The sequence below is a fragment of the Solea senegalensis genome, linkage group LG4 (assembly GCF_019176455.1).
Source record: "Solea senegalensis isolate Sse05_10M linkage group LG4, IFAPA_SoseM_1, whole genome shotgun sequence".
NCBI classification, from domain to species: Eukaryota; Metazoa; Chordata; class Actinopteri; order Pleuronectiformes; family Soleidae; genus Solea; species Solea senegalensis.
The window spans coordinates 17,583,763-17,599,212 of NC_058024.1; the positions used below are offsets into that span (position 1 = coordinate 17,583,763).

General features: G+C 38.8%; 1 protein-coding gene across 4 annotated transcripts; it reads left to right on the forward strand.

Moving 5' to 3' along the window:
• The first annotated feature begins 753 nt into the window (after positions 1-753).
• Positions 754-14,655, forward strand: alpl (alkaline phosphatase, biomineralization associated). Of its 4 annotated transcripts, none has more exons than XM_044024485.1 (13): positions 754-904; positions 1,862-1,922; positions 4,631-4,793; positions 5,659-5,778; positions 6,855-6,970; positions 7,817-7,991; positions 10,057-10,232; positions 10,973-11,113; positions 11,265-11,334; positions 11,473-11,607; positions 12,321-12,512; positions 12,587-12,706; positions 14,178-14,655. In XM_044024485.1, exons 3-13 carry the CDS (start codon positions 4,673-4,675, stop codon positions 14,441-14,443), a joined length of 1,632 nt encoding a protein of 543 aa, XP_043880420.1. In that variant the 5' UTR covers positions 754-904; positions 1,862-1,922; positions 4,631-4,672; the 3' UTR covers positions 14,444-14,655. The 4 variants fall into 4 exon arrangements, with proteins under 4 accessions (XP_043880420.1, XP_043880422.1, XP_043880423.1 ...); XM_044024487.1 differs by having other exon boundaries at positions 4,634-4,793; XM_044024488.1 differs by lacking the exon at positions 1,862-1,922.
• The last annotated feature ends 795 nt before the right edge of the window (positions 14,656-15,450 follow it).

Sequence of the window (15,450 nt, forward strand, 5' to 3'; positions counted from 1 at the left end):
TATAAATTCAAATTGTTTATTTTTTTTCAATGAATTTACAAAATGCAGCGTGAGCTAACAGAAAGATAATCTAAATCAAATCAATATTTGGAGTGACCAACGTTTTCCTTCAGCATCACTTCCTCTAGGTACACAGAACTCTGCAGGTAGGTTGTTCCAAATATCTTGGAGAAGTAAGCACATACCTTCTGTGGATGTAGGCTGGATTAAATCCTTCTTCTTTTCATGTAATCCCAGAGAGAGAGAGAGAGATACATACTTCCCTTTGATCACAAACACCCATTGAAAACCTGAACAATTACAACAAACAAGTACAACAATTTGCAAACACAGCAGCAAGATTTGTGAACTGATGTGACAGGAAAAATACTTCTTACACACTAAAACCACCTTGAACAGGAGTAAACACTCTGTTTACTTTACTGTAATGGTTAATACTTATGATAAGATATAATTATTATTGGTTATCCATGAATTTTCCAATTCACTGTTTTACAAGAAACAGAAAACAATAGTAAAGCACATTATTATTTCCTGATCACTGCACATATATTATATACTTCACCGTTCACAAGTGTTTTCATTTTTACACTTGCCTTATCAGTGTATCAGAGTTTCCCATTATTAATTGATCAATACAGCCATACTGTCCTTGAAGCAGTTCCTCCATCGTCAGGCAGGCGGAGCTCTCGCGCCATCTTCATCCGCAGCAGCAGTTAGGAACAGTTATTTGTCAATTTTCCTCCCCTCGTGGGACACAGACCTCTATTCTCAGTACTCCGGAGGACCAGTGTTGGACACTCGTGGGTTTATAAGAGCCAGTGAACGCGCCGATGCACGGAGGAGTGAATGAACTGCTGCACGCACATTTGGATGTAATTGAGCTCCCACAGAGTCACTTTCAGTGAGTAAAACTACAAAAACTACATCTTTTACATCTCATTATTGATGTGGGGGTGCAAACAAAAACGCGCGCGCGTATTTTGTCGCGATAACCAGTAAAGACGAGCTGTAACTGCGACGTCTAATGATTTTATCTGGATTTATTTCCAAGAAATATGTTGCACCAACGGCAGCTGTTTACTTACTTTACTTAGTTATTAACGAGTGGTTTCAGATGTTTGTGTCGGCAGGTGGAGATGGTAAAATAAGCTATAGTTTCCCTGTACCCCCATATTCTTCAACCTATTGTGATGTTACAATTACAATAATGTGATGCAGTTCATTATTATTATTATTATTGGTAGGTTAAAAGTTCATGTCTTATTCACTTTTTTAACAAATACACAGTGACATATCAGATATTTAGTAGAATGGAGAAACAATCGAGAAGCTGTCTGGCTTCAGTGTGTGTCAGACCGTTGTATGCATGCAGGACACTGTGCGAGACAGACTGATGTGAGAAGCAAACCAAGTTGCCCATTTACAATCTGTCATGTGTCCTTGCTGGTCACAGTGAACAGAGACAGGGAAGATAAAGCCTGACACTCATCAGCTCTGTTCAAGCCCTGATAAATTTCAGGTTTCGATTGGAACGCTTCAGAGGTCAGATTCTGTCCGTCACCTTCTGCAAAACTCACACGCACACAAAGAAAAGCCTAATCCATACTTTAAAGCTGCTGCCTGCTTTAAAGTGGCACATGTAGACAAGATAAGTCTCTCACTTCCACAGCAGCTCAGCGTGGAGCTGAAGGAAAAGTAAAGGTTCACCCTTTGTAGATGCATGCTGGGTGTTTTTGACACCTTTTAGCAGTGGGAGTCTCGGTGAAACCATGGTGGGATTTCATTTGATACTGACCACTGTCCTGTCCTGCATCCTGATGGTGGCTGTGTTGGCATTGCTTTGCTATTTCACCTGCAGACTGGCTGGCTCACTGCCCCTGGGTGGACCTGGCAGAACGCTCTGAACTACTATATCTAAGGTATGGTGCATCTAACTACTGATATGTCTACGTAGAATTTGTTCAAGACCAGTGTTTTTGAAGGCCTCAGTCTTGTCTTGGACTTTGACATATTGTTGATTTTGCATGTAGAGGACTCGGCAGTACTCAAATCAATGGGACAATACCACTTTTTTGTGTCCAATACAGGTACCGCCTTATATCTTATTGCCAATACACAATGTCAATAATGTTTAATTATTAAATACATTGACTTGTGTCTGGTTGCTGCAGTGTTACTTATTATTTATCCTGGGTTGTTCAGTTTAGTGTAGTTTAAAGGGTAGAGGAACAACAGGCCACATGTGAATTAGAGAGTTACTGATTCAATTATATAACGGAACGCACCAGAAATTGGCAGGTGAGCTATTTTTGTGATGGAAGTCTTGCTAAGGTGAGTTGTGAGTTCCTCTCTCAGGGTTGGATGTGTCCAGTCAATCATTTGGCATTAATCGTCTTAGTTATGGCCTCGTATAAACCTCTCAGTGGTATGGAGTGCAATCCCATTAAAATGACCTTGACTATAAGCACAAGGAAGAAGGGAGGAGGAGGGTATGGATAATTACGACGGAAAGCCTCATTGGCCAGGACCCATAGGGGCCCCCGTTGTGACTACTTGCATCCACAGCAAAGCCTGGCCTCAGGAGTTACTTAACAAGCTTTCTTGTTGTTTCTGCTGTGAGGCCCAGTGATGGGCTGAGAATTCTGCTTTTAACACCACAGGCTAACAATGCTGGAGAGAGATAAAAGTCATTCATCTAGACTGCTTTGATGACCCAAAAAAACATCTGCCAGTAGCAGTCTCCCCATGCTTTTTGTCTTTCTACACAGCCTTAGCTTTCCTTTTGTATGAAAAGCCTGTGTGAGAGAAGGGAATGAGTAAATCAGCCCAATTCCGTCGTATATTAAATCTGTTCAGGTTGTCATTGACGTTTTCTCTTTCTTCTTTTTTGTTCACATGTGTCAAGGAAATGATGGGCAGTATGATATGCATATCCACAGTTATGGAATGTTTTAGAAGTGGGTGTTCATATTTTGTGTTGGGGCACCATGTCCCTCCCACTGAGATAAGATGTGCTTTGAGACAATAACAAACCTAACATGGCCTGTGATCATTTTTCTGATCTTCCTTTCATATGGTCGGATGTACTGTCTGCATATGAGCTGTACAAACAATCATCTCTGTTGACAAATTGACCTTATCCACCTCATTCCTGGAGGCACTACTGGAGAAATGATTGCTGGTTCATCTTCCCGGTGCTGTGATATTGGACACTGAAGTTCTGACTGGCTCTATTGGCGCTTTTCTACGACTACATTTCTAGCACTACTCTGCTCAACTCTACACAGTTTGGGTACCAGGCACATTGCTTTCCATTACTCCATAGTACCTCCTTGGATTTTCAATAAATTATTTATGTTATGATTCGCGTTATCAGAGGGAATGGTAATTTTTACACATTTTCATTCAAAAAAATGATTATTGTGTGATGTTTGTGCAGATCTGTGAGAAACAAAGATGTTCCCTTCAGTCTGTATGTTATGATGTGTATAGGGCAAGACAATAATTAACCTATAATGATATTTTGACACACATTTTGGCTTTAATAAATATTATGAAAATTGCAGAAGGCCATATTGTGATTTCGATAAAATGTATTTTTTTATAAAAAAATAAACTAGTGACGAGCAAAGCAGTAGTGTTTGGTGTACTGGATCATTTGAATCAGTTAATTAAAAAAGATTAGTACTTCCTGCATGACCGGAGTGCAGACTCTGTCTGACACGGTCACTTAACTGAAATACGACTGAACGTGTTGTTATTCAGCTCACGACTCCTGGCTTTCTGTCACTAAATACACCAGACTCCTCATTTTACTATTCGCTCAGCTTGTTCGGAACCTCACTAGAGCAAGTACTAAAAAAGCACCAGGTACCAGGTACTAGGTACTATCCCTACTGAAAAAGCAAAATGAACCCGACTGCAGTCGAGCTGTGTCGAGTCATGCTAGAAGTGTATAATGGAAAGGCGCCATATGTCTGCCTGTAAATAAATAAGAAAGTGTCCCACCTACTTTAATGAAACGTGACTGACCTTACTCCTGTGTAAATACTGATGCGCTTCAAAACTTTTCCTATTTTTGCATATTTTTTTATAGCTTCACCGTCTATAGCAACTAAGTTAATGAAGTAGCTAAATACGCTAGTGTATGTTAGCTAAGGCCACTTCTTCAGGTCATCCTCCCATCCCACAATACACATTCAATCTACCAGCATCAAAGTAACACTAAAACTAAATGTGATTATTTACATTTATCATTGGGGAAATATAGACACCCTTGTGATTTATATTCACAGTAAAGCAGTCTGACAGTGTTACAGTAACACTAATATAGCCCATTAACCTCATTATATTTGCCTTTTACTGTTAACACTAAACACTAAATGAGTTCAATTTAACACACACCCCAACTGTATTGACACTTTTAGTGTTACTTTCACAGTACAAAATATACTGTATAGAAGGGTTAAAGGATGGACCACTTCATGTTGATATTATGCAATGACTCAAGAAGCACATGTGTGCACTTCATTAGCTTAAGTCCACCTAACATCGACAAACATGGAACTTGAATTTCTGGCACGACACAAACCCACAGTAATTGTCACTTTGTGTAATATCTCCCTAGAAGCTGTAAGACAACAGCAGACCAACATCTTCGCGTAGCACCATGTCATGGTTGCGCAGAGAAACACATCATCCACATGGACACGAAAACATGAAGGTGACGATGCTGCTCATCATTTGTTCCAGTCTATTCTTGGGAACTCTGGAGACGCCACAATTCCCCGGTATTTCACTTTTACTGTTAGTCACATGCCACGAAAAACATGAAGAACTTCTTGCGTGTGTGTTTTTCCAAAACATGGTTTGGTTTGGGCCATTTATCGATGAAATATTTTTATTTTTTGCAGGAAATGTTTTGAATGTGTCATTATGATATTAAAAATAATAGCAGATGGTGATTGAAAAACAACACTCCCCTGCAAGCCTTGCTTTCATTATGAGTACTAAATGAACTGTAATATTGACCAAAACACTGCAGAGAATAGGGTTTAGCCAGTATCTGCACATTTGTGGCTCATGATGACTGGGTTGTTTGTCATGGCTGACACGCTTATTATGTCACAACATAACACCAGTTCTGAGGAAAGGTACCTGTGTCCTCACCGATGACTTGCCACGGCTGTGCCTTTACGCCAGTGACAGACAGTAATACACCTGGAACTGTTAGGGGCAAGAACTTTGCCTCTTTAAATTAAATTTGTTGACATTTTAGTTTCAATTAGTCACTTAAATGGTGTTTATATGGCACTTTCCTTGTCTTCAGGAAAGTTTTGCCATTCACCCATGGCACTGCTGCCAGGAGAATATTGGGCTAAAGTGTCTTAAGCTGGTGACCCCATAGAACTCGCTCTACAACTGAACTCAGCAGCCACGTCAATTAGTCACTTAATTGAATTACTGTTTGATTATTGATGACAGGAATAAATAATATGGATTGCTCATTGTCTTGGTAACATGTTATTACACTCTGAATAATCCAGTCCACATTTACTACACTGAACACTCTTATGTACTGTAACAAGCTGTGCCTATAGAATCCTGTAACCATCCACCATGCTAACCAGACTAATTGTTTATTGCCATGCACAGAGCAGGAGAAGGAACCTAAGTTTTGGAATGATTGGGCTCAGCGGACCCTGAAACAAGCCCTGTCTCTGCAAAGTCTCAACTTCAACAAAGCAAAGAATCTCATCCTCTTCCTTGGAGACGGTAAGCTCTAGTCACTATTCATATATCATAATCTTATGAATTCTTTTCAACCCAGTTTAAAACCACTTAAAATTGTCGGTGCAGAATCGTAACCACGTTACTCTCATCATTTTTTTTTTTTTTGTTGATATGATTAATATTATGTAAACTAAATATCAGGCCTTCCCAGCAGGAAATGGTTGTCTTGACTTCCTGTGGTTTTCTTAGCAATCAGGCTTGTGTAAATGTAATGTGAATCATTTCATTATGAAGCGTCTTCAATAGTGCGTACTGAGTGTTAGTTTAGCTTCATTTGTTTTTTCTTCCTGCATGCAATACAAGGTGGGGGATGTAATCTAGACCCATCTGTTCTCTCTAGCCTCCCCTTTGTGATGAGCACATTTTATCCTGATAGACCTTACTAGATTTTTACTTCTTTATGATTTAAATATTTTACAATTGTATGTTTTTATCATGGTTCACTGTGCTTTATGTTGTAGTTGTTGTACCTTTTTCTCCGTGGTCATCACTGGTTGTTTTTAAATGTGCTAGAGTCAGGTTGACTTGACCTGACCTTGTTCTTTTCACAAAAGTGAGACAGGGGTAATTAAACAAAGATGAAACACACTACATTTGGACTGTACATGGAGGAAAACTGACAGGAGCAGAACTGAATGTCCATGAAAACATCCAGTGCAGAAAATGCAAATTCATCACTACAAAATGTCTAACCAGAAGGTTTAAGGTTACTGATTTATAATCTTTATAAATCAGTCCTCACTTCCTTTGACCTAAGAAGTATAGCACACGCCACAAGTTTGTCAGTGTGTTATATAACTACACAAGATCCAATTCTCCTCAAATTATCTTTATTTTAAAGTCTTGTTTTCTCTTTTTTGGATATGAAGTATTTTTGACTTAAGAAAAATAGCAGGCTTTCAAACTAAATGATTTACGTAACAGTGCTCCTTTTATAAAATGTCAGAGAAAGCAAAGAGATTTCATGTCTTGCAAACAGCGGTGAAGAAAATGTGGTAATGTTGTAACTGCCTGACCTGAGAGGGACGAATAACAGCCAATCTGCTTTTTGTCTTTAGGGATGGGTGTTCCCACGGTAACTGCTGCTCGAATACTGAAAGGGCAACTGAAGGGAAAGAGTGGAGAAGAGACGCAGCTGGAGATGGACAAATTCCCTTTTGTTTCTTTGGCTAAGGTCAGGCTTGGTTATCATATCCCAGAGTAAAGGACAATGTTTTGATCTAGCTTTGGCTAATGATGGCTTCCTGATAAAGGCCTGTGTCCATACACAAGGTCATTGTGTCATGTCATACTGTCTGTTATGTTACAGATACAATAAACCAGACATATATATATATATATATATATATATATATATATATATACATATATATACATATATATATATATATATATATATATATACATATATATACATATATATATATATATATATATATATATACACACACACACACACACACACACACATATATATATATATATATATATACACATATACACATATAAGAGTTTGTTCATGTACACATCGGAAATACATCAACATTAGCCATCCTGTTAATTCCATTGTAAGTTGCTTTGGATAAAAGTGTCTGCTAAATGACATGTAATGTAATAATTTACCTCAGAATATGCAATTTTATTAATGTAGAAAACTGAGTCAAACCTGATTAAACAAATGATTACACAGGCTAAAGAATTGATCCTAATATCTGTTAAACCAAAGTCAAATATAGCTTATTTCTCCAGTCATATTTAATTTGATTCCTTTTTGGTCCATAAAATGGCAGAAAATGGTAAAAATGTAAATCTTTGTTTTTTTCCTACGATGATGACATCTTATATCTTGGGTCTGTCCACAAACTGATTAGATATTCAGTTTATCTTAGGAAATGTTCACATTTAAGGAGCAGAAATCTATCAATGAATTGAATTTTTCCAACGATAATCACATCCAAGATAAGTCACGTTCAAACAGTGCATCAATTCGATTGTATTTTCCTGGCCTGTGTTTCTGCAGACATACAACACTAATGCTCAGGTGGCGGACAGTGCTGGCACTGCCACAGCGTACCTCTGCGGGGTCAAGGCCAACGAGGGAACAGTGGGCGTGAGTGCAGCCGCTGTCCGATCCCAGTGTAACACTACACAGGGCAATGAGGTCACCTCCATCCTCCGATGGGCAAAGGAAGCAGGTAGAATGACATTAAACTAAAGTAATATAAGTCAGATTATTTCCACAGATGTTTCTTTGTTTCATTAATTCAATTCATTCATTCATTAATTACTTCTTTTAAATGTTCTGTAAGGACATCTTTGCTCTAAAAGTTTGTTGTTGTGTCCGTGTCCTTGAGTGGCATTATTTTGTTATTGTGTGGTTGTTGGTGCATATAAAACAATGTATGCTTGTAGGTTTAAATAAAAAGTTTAACACTTCCCATGAACATAGTTTTAGTCAGAAGAAAAAAAATTATTCAAATTTCTTAAAACATGTGCATTTCAAGGATACACATAATGTTATGCTATCTGCTTGAACGCTGTAAAGACAAAATGACACGAGGCACCACAGGGAAGGAAATAAGAGATGTGAAAGGAATTTTTTCCACTGGATGTTCAGAGAGCAGTGGTGGGGATGACTTAGGGGCAGGCGAGGGTCACTCTGTGTGAGTATGTGTGAGAGAGATAAAGGCATTATGTGTGTGGGATCAGGGGTCAAAGATAATAAAAAATCCAATCATTCCTCAGGGAACATGAAAGGCAGCAGCTGACCCCTCGCTATTGGAAAAGTGGTTTTCATCAGGTCCTTTTTACACGACTCGACTACCAGGAGTGTTCATCATCATTTTCTTGGGGGGAATTGGTTTTTAAAACAAACTTCCACAATGTAATGTGTGTAACATGCTCTTTAAGTGAACTTTCCTCACGGCTTGCCTCACAATTGTCTCTACTCAATTAAAAGATAAGCGTTGTCTTTGTGCGCAAGCTTTTGATGAAACGTGCTGTCACTGTGGCAAACACAGCATGATGAGAGCAGATTTTTGATGAATGTTTTTATCTGATTCTCAGGTCAACGCTACTCTTAAACTTAGTGGATCTGTCAAGCTGCTGTCGGTGAAATGCTTAGGTTAAAATTTGTGTTTAATAGCGTTGTATTGTGACAGCTATACGCTGATCTAGAGGGTCAGTGACACGAATCTTTCAGTCTCGGCACTCACCAAGTAAATGGAGATGAAACTTTTCCAGCCTTCAATAACACTTCAATCATTACACTCCAATCAGACAGGCAGTTGTCGTTGCTCATGAGGTTAGAATGTTTGTTGGTGAATAAATGCCTCCCATCAAATGCTTTCACATAAGGAGGAGGGAGGGAATTCCAGTACTTTACAAGAGCTTTAAAGCTGAAATTTACTAATAACTAATGATGTCTTTTTGACTTAAACTTCATTGTAATGTTGAAGCTAATTGCACGGTGTAACAGCGACAGGAAAAGGACACATCTACATTTATATTAATCAAAATCTGAATCCATGTGAATGGAGCAACACAACTGGAGTGGGGGAAATGCATTGCTGTGTATCAATTGTCTGTTTTTATTTTTAATTTTTTTGTTCAATCCGTTGAATGTGTTAATTAATTCACCGAGGCTGCAGCAACTTCACTGTCATCTCTCTACATCTCAGGTTTTGGTTGCTTGGTAACAAACAACAGACATGACAGAAGCCCAACCCCACAAGCGCCTTGGTTAAAAAACAACTCCGGCTTCTTCCATGTGTTTTTCAAACATTTTCAAATGCTGCATGTGTAGTCATTTCATGTCTTAGTCATTTATAGTCCTTAATCTTATCCAAACATTGCAGAGAATAGCTTTGGCCTGACAGTGACCAAACAGCAACCGCTATACAGTAGGGACACAAAAGATCTCTGTTGCCACTTTAAGTGATACACTTGTCACACTGTTCCTAACCGCTCACCACATTTAAATAGACAAAGGTTCAAGGTGCAGAGTTGGAATGAAGGAGGCACCATCCTGCCTATTTCAACATGTTTGTGAAGCTGTTATTTTAAGGTTAAAAAAAAAATTGTTCCTTGGTGTTACTTTAACACGATGTTCACTTACCGTTATGCTCAAAGAGTGACTCATTCCTATAATCATCACTGCTGTCCATACTTGCTGTGAAGTAACTACTACTGGACCTTCCTTCCAGTCAAAACATGATTCAGCTCCTGATTCAGACAGCTGCATGTGTGTTTCAAACGCAGGAAAGTCTGTGGGAATTGTGACAACGACGCGCGTCAACCATGCAACCCCAAGTGCTGCGTATGCCCACTCTGTGGACAGAGACTGGTACTCAGACAATGAGATGCCAGAGGAAGCCCTGCAGTCCGGCTGCAAGGATATCGCCAGACAACTGTTTGAAAACATTCCCAACATTGACGTGAGTCCAAAGAACTGATTCTGACAAAAGATTTAGTTAGTCGATGAATCAATTAATCCATGTCTGTCACTTTTCAAGCAACAATTCCAAACATTATCTTGTTCTTCATGGGTTTGAGCCATGCCAACCCGGCTTTAGGGATTTCTATTTAGCTCTGTTATTCATCCCCCTACAGTGATTCTAATACGTAATAGATGGATTGCATTGGATTTAAGTTGCCATAGACATTCATCCATACAGAACTAAGCCCAATAATTCTGGTTATGCGCTAACTTTATCCGCCGGCATTAGTTATTTTACTTTGTCTAATACGAAATTCCAGCAAAACCAATGGCATTCCCGTCAGACATTAACTTCAGCTTCACTTAGTGCTGATTAAAGTAGGCAAACCCAAGATTGTGGAAAAAGGAAAGCACTCTTGCTGCATATGCATTGTTTTTCCTGAAAGGGATGAAGTTCCAGCCTTCAGGCCTTTTTTTAAGATGACGGTGTGCGTTACTTGTTTCATTACAAACCTAAGATCTTATTTCTTTCTTTAAATAATTAGAATAAAAATAATCACTTCAGTTTTGCTTCAAACAGCACTCAGTTCCAGGTGACCTTTGACAATTTACATTTACAACATGACTCCAACATTCCAACAATTCTAGCTGTTTTTTTAACAGTTATTACCACTGTCCTAAAATGGCAGTTTTCAAATGAATGCTGAGTTTTTTCTTTTCTTTGCTGCTGCTTTTCAGGTGATCATGGGTGGAGGAAGGAAGTACATGTTCCCCAAAAACAAGTCAGATGTCGAGTACCCTAACATCCTGAAGCACAGCGGAACACGAAAAGACGGGAGAAACCTGATTCAGGAGTGGATCGACAAAATGACACAAAAGGTAAATCCTTCTCTTTGCTGTGTTAGTTCCTCTCCCCCCTTAGCCTCCCTCCTTTATCTTCCCAAGTGCATTTGCATATTCGGGAGTGTAAGGTGACTGTAGTAATGCCAGTCACACTGTGCTGTACATTTTTCTTTATTTAACTGTGCAGAAAGGCCATTATGTATGGAACAAGAAGCAGCTCTTATCACTGAACCCAAACAACGTGGATTACTTATTGGGTGAGTTTCTAGTCTTGGAGTAATTATGAGACTCTCACTGAAGTGTAAATGAAGAGCAAACTACACATTTGCTGCAGGCTTTTTTTCTGCATGTAATTTTCTCATTTCTTTCTTGAACTGTCTCTCCTGCTATTCCAGGTCTCTTTGAACCGGGAGATCTGACGTATGACTTGGAAAGAAACATAGAGACTGATCCTTCACTGACAGAGATGGTGGAGGTGGCCATCAAAATCCTAAAGAAGAACCCCAATGGGTTTTACCTGTTGGTAGAAGGTGAAGTCTTTTATAGTGAAATTCCTCCAATGTTCTCCTCTTGCTATGCTACTACTTCTACTATTACTACTGCTAGAACCCATCTATGGTGTATGTTGTGGTACCATGGGAAAGAATAGAAACATTTATTGCTGCTTTCAGTTTTATTTTTAATTTAGTAACACTCGTGTGGAAAAAAGTGTACATCTGAATGTGAAAGTATGTCAGCCAAACTAGAGTGGTCAGCACATCTTTTGTAACTTTGCTGAACTGCCATTCTGACATTAATTCCAACTTCATGCAGTGATCGACCACGTTTGTGAAGGTGATTACAGGGTGTAAACTTTACTCTCTCTCAAGATGTTACATTACATTATATGTCATTTAGCAGACGCTTTTATCCAAAGCGACTTACAATGGAATTGAGTACAATCAGCCAGGGGTGGAATCGAACTTACGACCATTGCGACCATGATGTCTTTCGCACACAGGGACCGGTCTTAACCATTGATCCACTCCACTCCACCCCAGATGAATGTTTTGATTCACATGTTCAGTCTGTTTCAAAGTGTACACTGCTGAACCCATGTGAGGGGTTATTGTGCCATCTCTCTTGGTGTAACAGCTTTAGATATGGTCAAACAACATGTCTTTCGCACACAGGGTACCGGTCTTAACCACTGAGCCACTCCACCCCTGTGTCATTTAAACTACTTTTTTTACTCCTCTTTAAGGGGGACGTATTGACCATGGACACCATGAGGGCAAAGCAAAGCAAGCTTTATATGAAGCTGTGGAAATGGACCGAGCCATTGGTCAGGCAGGTCTCTTGACAAGCATCCATGATACAATGACTATTGTTACTGCTGACCATTCTCATATGTTCAACTTTGGAGGCTACACACACAGGGGAACCACAATATTTGGTATGTACTTTCACATTTTTAAGTTATACCTTATGGCAAAGTCAACTTGCCTAAAGTTGTTTTTCCATCTATAGGTCTGGCCCCCATGACGAGTGACATTGATCAAAAGCCATTCACATCCATCTTATACGGAAACGGACCAGGTTACAAAACAATCAATGGCGCAAGGGAGAATGTGTCCACGATTGACTACCGTAAGTAGTCCTGTAGCCTCAGGCTGTTGTGTATTTTTATAAAAAAAACTAATGTCGTATTGTAAATGAGATTACCTGTCTAAATAAAGGTAAAATAAAAAATATATATTCAAATGGAAACGGAAAGTAAAAATGTCATTACATATATATAAAAAAGGATGCTCTTTTATATTTATTCTCCAATTAATAATTCATTTCATTTAAATTAAATCTCATTCTGACCTAGTTTTAACATCCATGGTGAGATAATCAATTAGCATTCTTCTTCTATCTATCTTCTATCAAAATAGAAGTCAACAGCATGTACTAAAGGGCAATCACAAGACACATTTTAAATGCCTCCCACATTTGCCAACACCAGGTTTAAAAAAATGCCAACACAACAAATGAGTTAAGGAGTCATGTCACTAAATAATGTCTGACTAATTATACTAACGCAAGTACTGTCTGTCTGTCTCCATGACATATTCTGTTGTTGTTGTTGTTAAACTGCATGCTAAATTGTTAAGAGCTATCATTGATCTAGTGTAGTCAGTGACATGGGTCCCTCATTCTCAGCAGTCAGTAATCGTTTTGATAATACGTGTTGTGCTGTAATCTTTTCGATTACAAGGCTTAATCTAGTCGGGAGCCAGAACTCCACAAATATGTGATCCTCTCTGCTCAGGAGGTTAGGCTGTTTGTTAGTGAATAAATACCCCTTTACCAAATGTGTTCAGCAGATGATGTAGGCAAAAGGGAGGGGAATGTTAACAAACAGGTAGTTAGCCAAAAGACAGCAGCTTTGCAAATGTGTATCACAAGACAACACAACAACAAAAGGGGCCATGCTGCTTCTCGATGTACTCAAACTTTTGTCATTGTTTTGATTGAGAGACCCCTTGCAGCAGAAATGACATAATGTTCATTGAAAAACATAATATGTAACATTCTGCATTTAAGTTAAGCTAAGCTAAATAAGACAAATGTTATACTATACATTTTCAAGTAGTGGAACTTACATTCGCCAAAATGCTTTCAACACTCTTTAAATTCTATGAAGAGCATTTAAATGCTCTTCATACCCTTCTGTACTAACTGTCAGGACTCTTCAGTGTAAAGCAAATAAAGGCATATAGAGAGCGAGCGAGAGCACAGTAGCTGCAGGTGTATGGTGATAAGGACATCCTAACATTTGTCTATGCAACTAATTACACATTTCAATAAAACAAACCTGTATTTCTAATTTCAAAGACATTTGTCAGTTGGTCGGTCATTGCTGCACTTTTTTTAAAATAGCTAATCATTGTTTGGCAAATGCAGCTTTAAAAAAAAAAAAAAAAGCTGGAACACAAAGCACTGAGTTTCGGTCACTTAATCAGGAAAGTAATCAGCAAGTGATCATGTTCTTTTGTTATTGTTTTGATTGAAAGAGAGACACATCTAGTGGCGTAACGATGTTGATGTATTTCTCCATGTTGCTTCCCTTCAGAGGCAAACAACTATCAGGCTCAGGCAGCTGTTCCTCTGAGCATGGAGACTCATGGAGGAGAAGATGTTGCTGTGTTTGCTAAAGGCCCTCTGGCTCACCTGCTTCACGGGGTCCAGGAGCAGAACTACATCCCCCATGTAATGGCTTATGCAGCCTGCATCGGCCAGAATAAGGAACACTGTATGTCACGCAGCGGGACTGCTGTTTCACACCCCGTCCTTTCTAGCATGGTAGTCCTTCTCACAATTACTCAACTTCTCTGCTGACTCTTTGGACAAATCTGCTGAAACCAGGGATAACTGAATGTAATAAACAAAACAGAAGAAATACTGTATATTTCTTTTACCTTGTGAATAGCCACACCTCCATTGTTGTGTCCAGTTACAGATAGACAATCTCCTAATCAAAAAATGCTTTTCTGTAAGTCTTGTTGTCAGTTATGTCGCAACATTAACAATTTAAACGTCTTTTAAATGTTCTTCTGTGAGATTATTCCAATTGTCAAATTGGAGTTTTACAACATTTGTACTATAATAACTTTGATTATTGATACACATCTGTAGAACAACACCTCATTTACCGCAAACTACATAAAAAAAAAACATATACCAAATAACAAAAAATATTTCCTTGGAAATACACCACTAATTAGCAAATTTCCATATATCTGCAGAGATAGGAAACCTAATACATTCCCTAATGCAGTACTTCTCAAATAGTGGGGCGGGCCCCCCTGGGGGGCGCGGAGAGGTGTCGGGGGGTGTTGTGAGAGGCAGGGCAGGACAATTCATACAGTGGTTTATACAGATAAATAAATAAATATCAGGTTCTCAATAGTATTTCAATTCGGGGGAGAGAGAAAACATGTCTGTCCTCTGGGGGGGCATGACAGAGAGAGAATAATTGAGAACCACTGCCTTAATGTATAGGTGAACAACTGTTTTTAAACGTTCTACATGTGACATTTGTTGTACTTTTCCATCTGCTCTGTTGTGGTTTGAGTGGAATGTCAATGGACTGAAGCCACCCATTCCTTGGCATCACATGCTCACTAAGGAAAACACAGGACTCATGGTGGATGAAGCATGAAAAGGGAAGGTTTAGCTTCATCGTGTATGAAATGAAGATCTCATGCTGACACTATTACATTGTCATATTAGCATAAATATAAGATGCTTGGATTCAACCTTGAGTGCCACTTCACACATTTCTGTCAACTTTGCAAATTTAAAATTTTCCATGGTTCTTGTCTGCATTTTATTCAGAGATATAC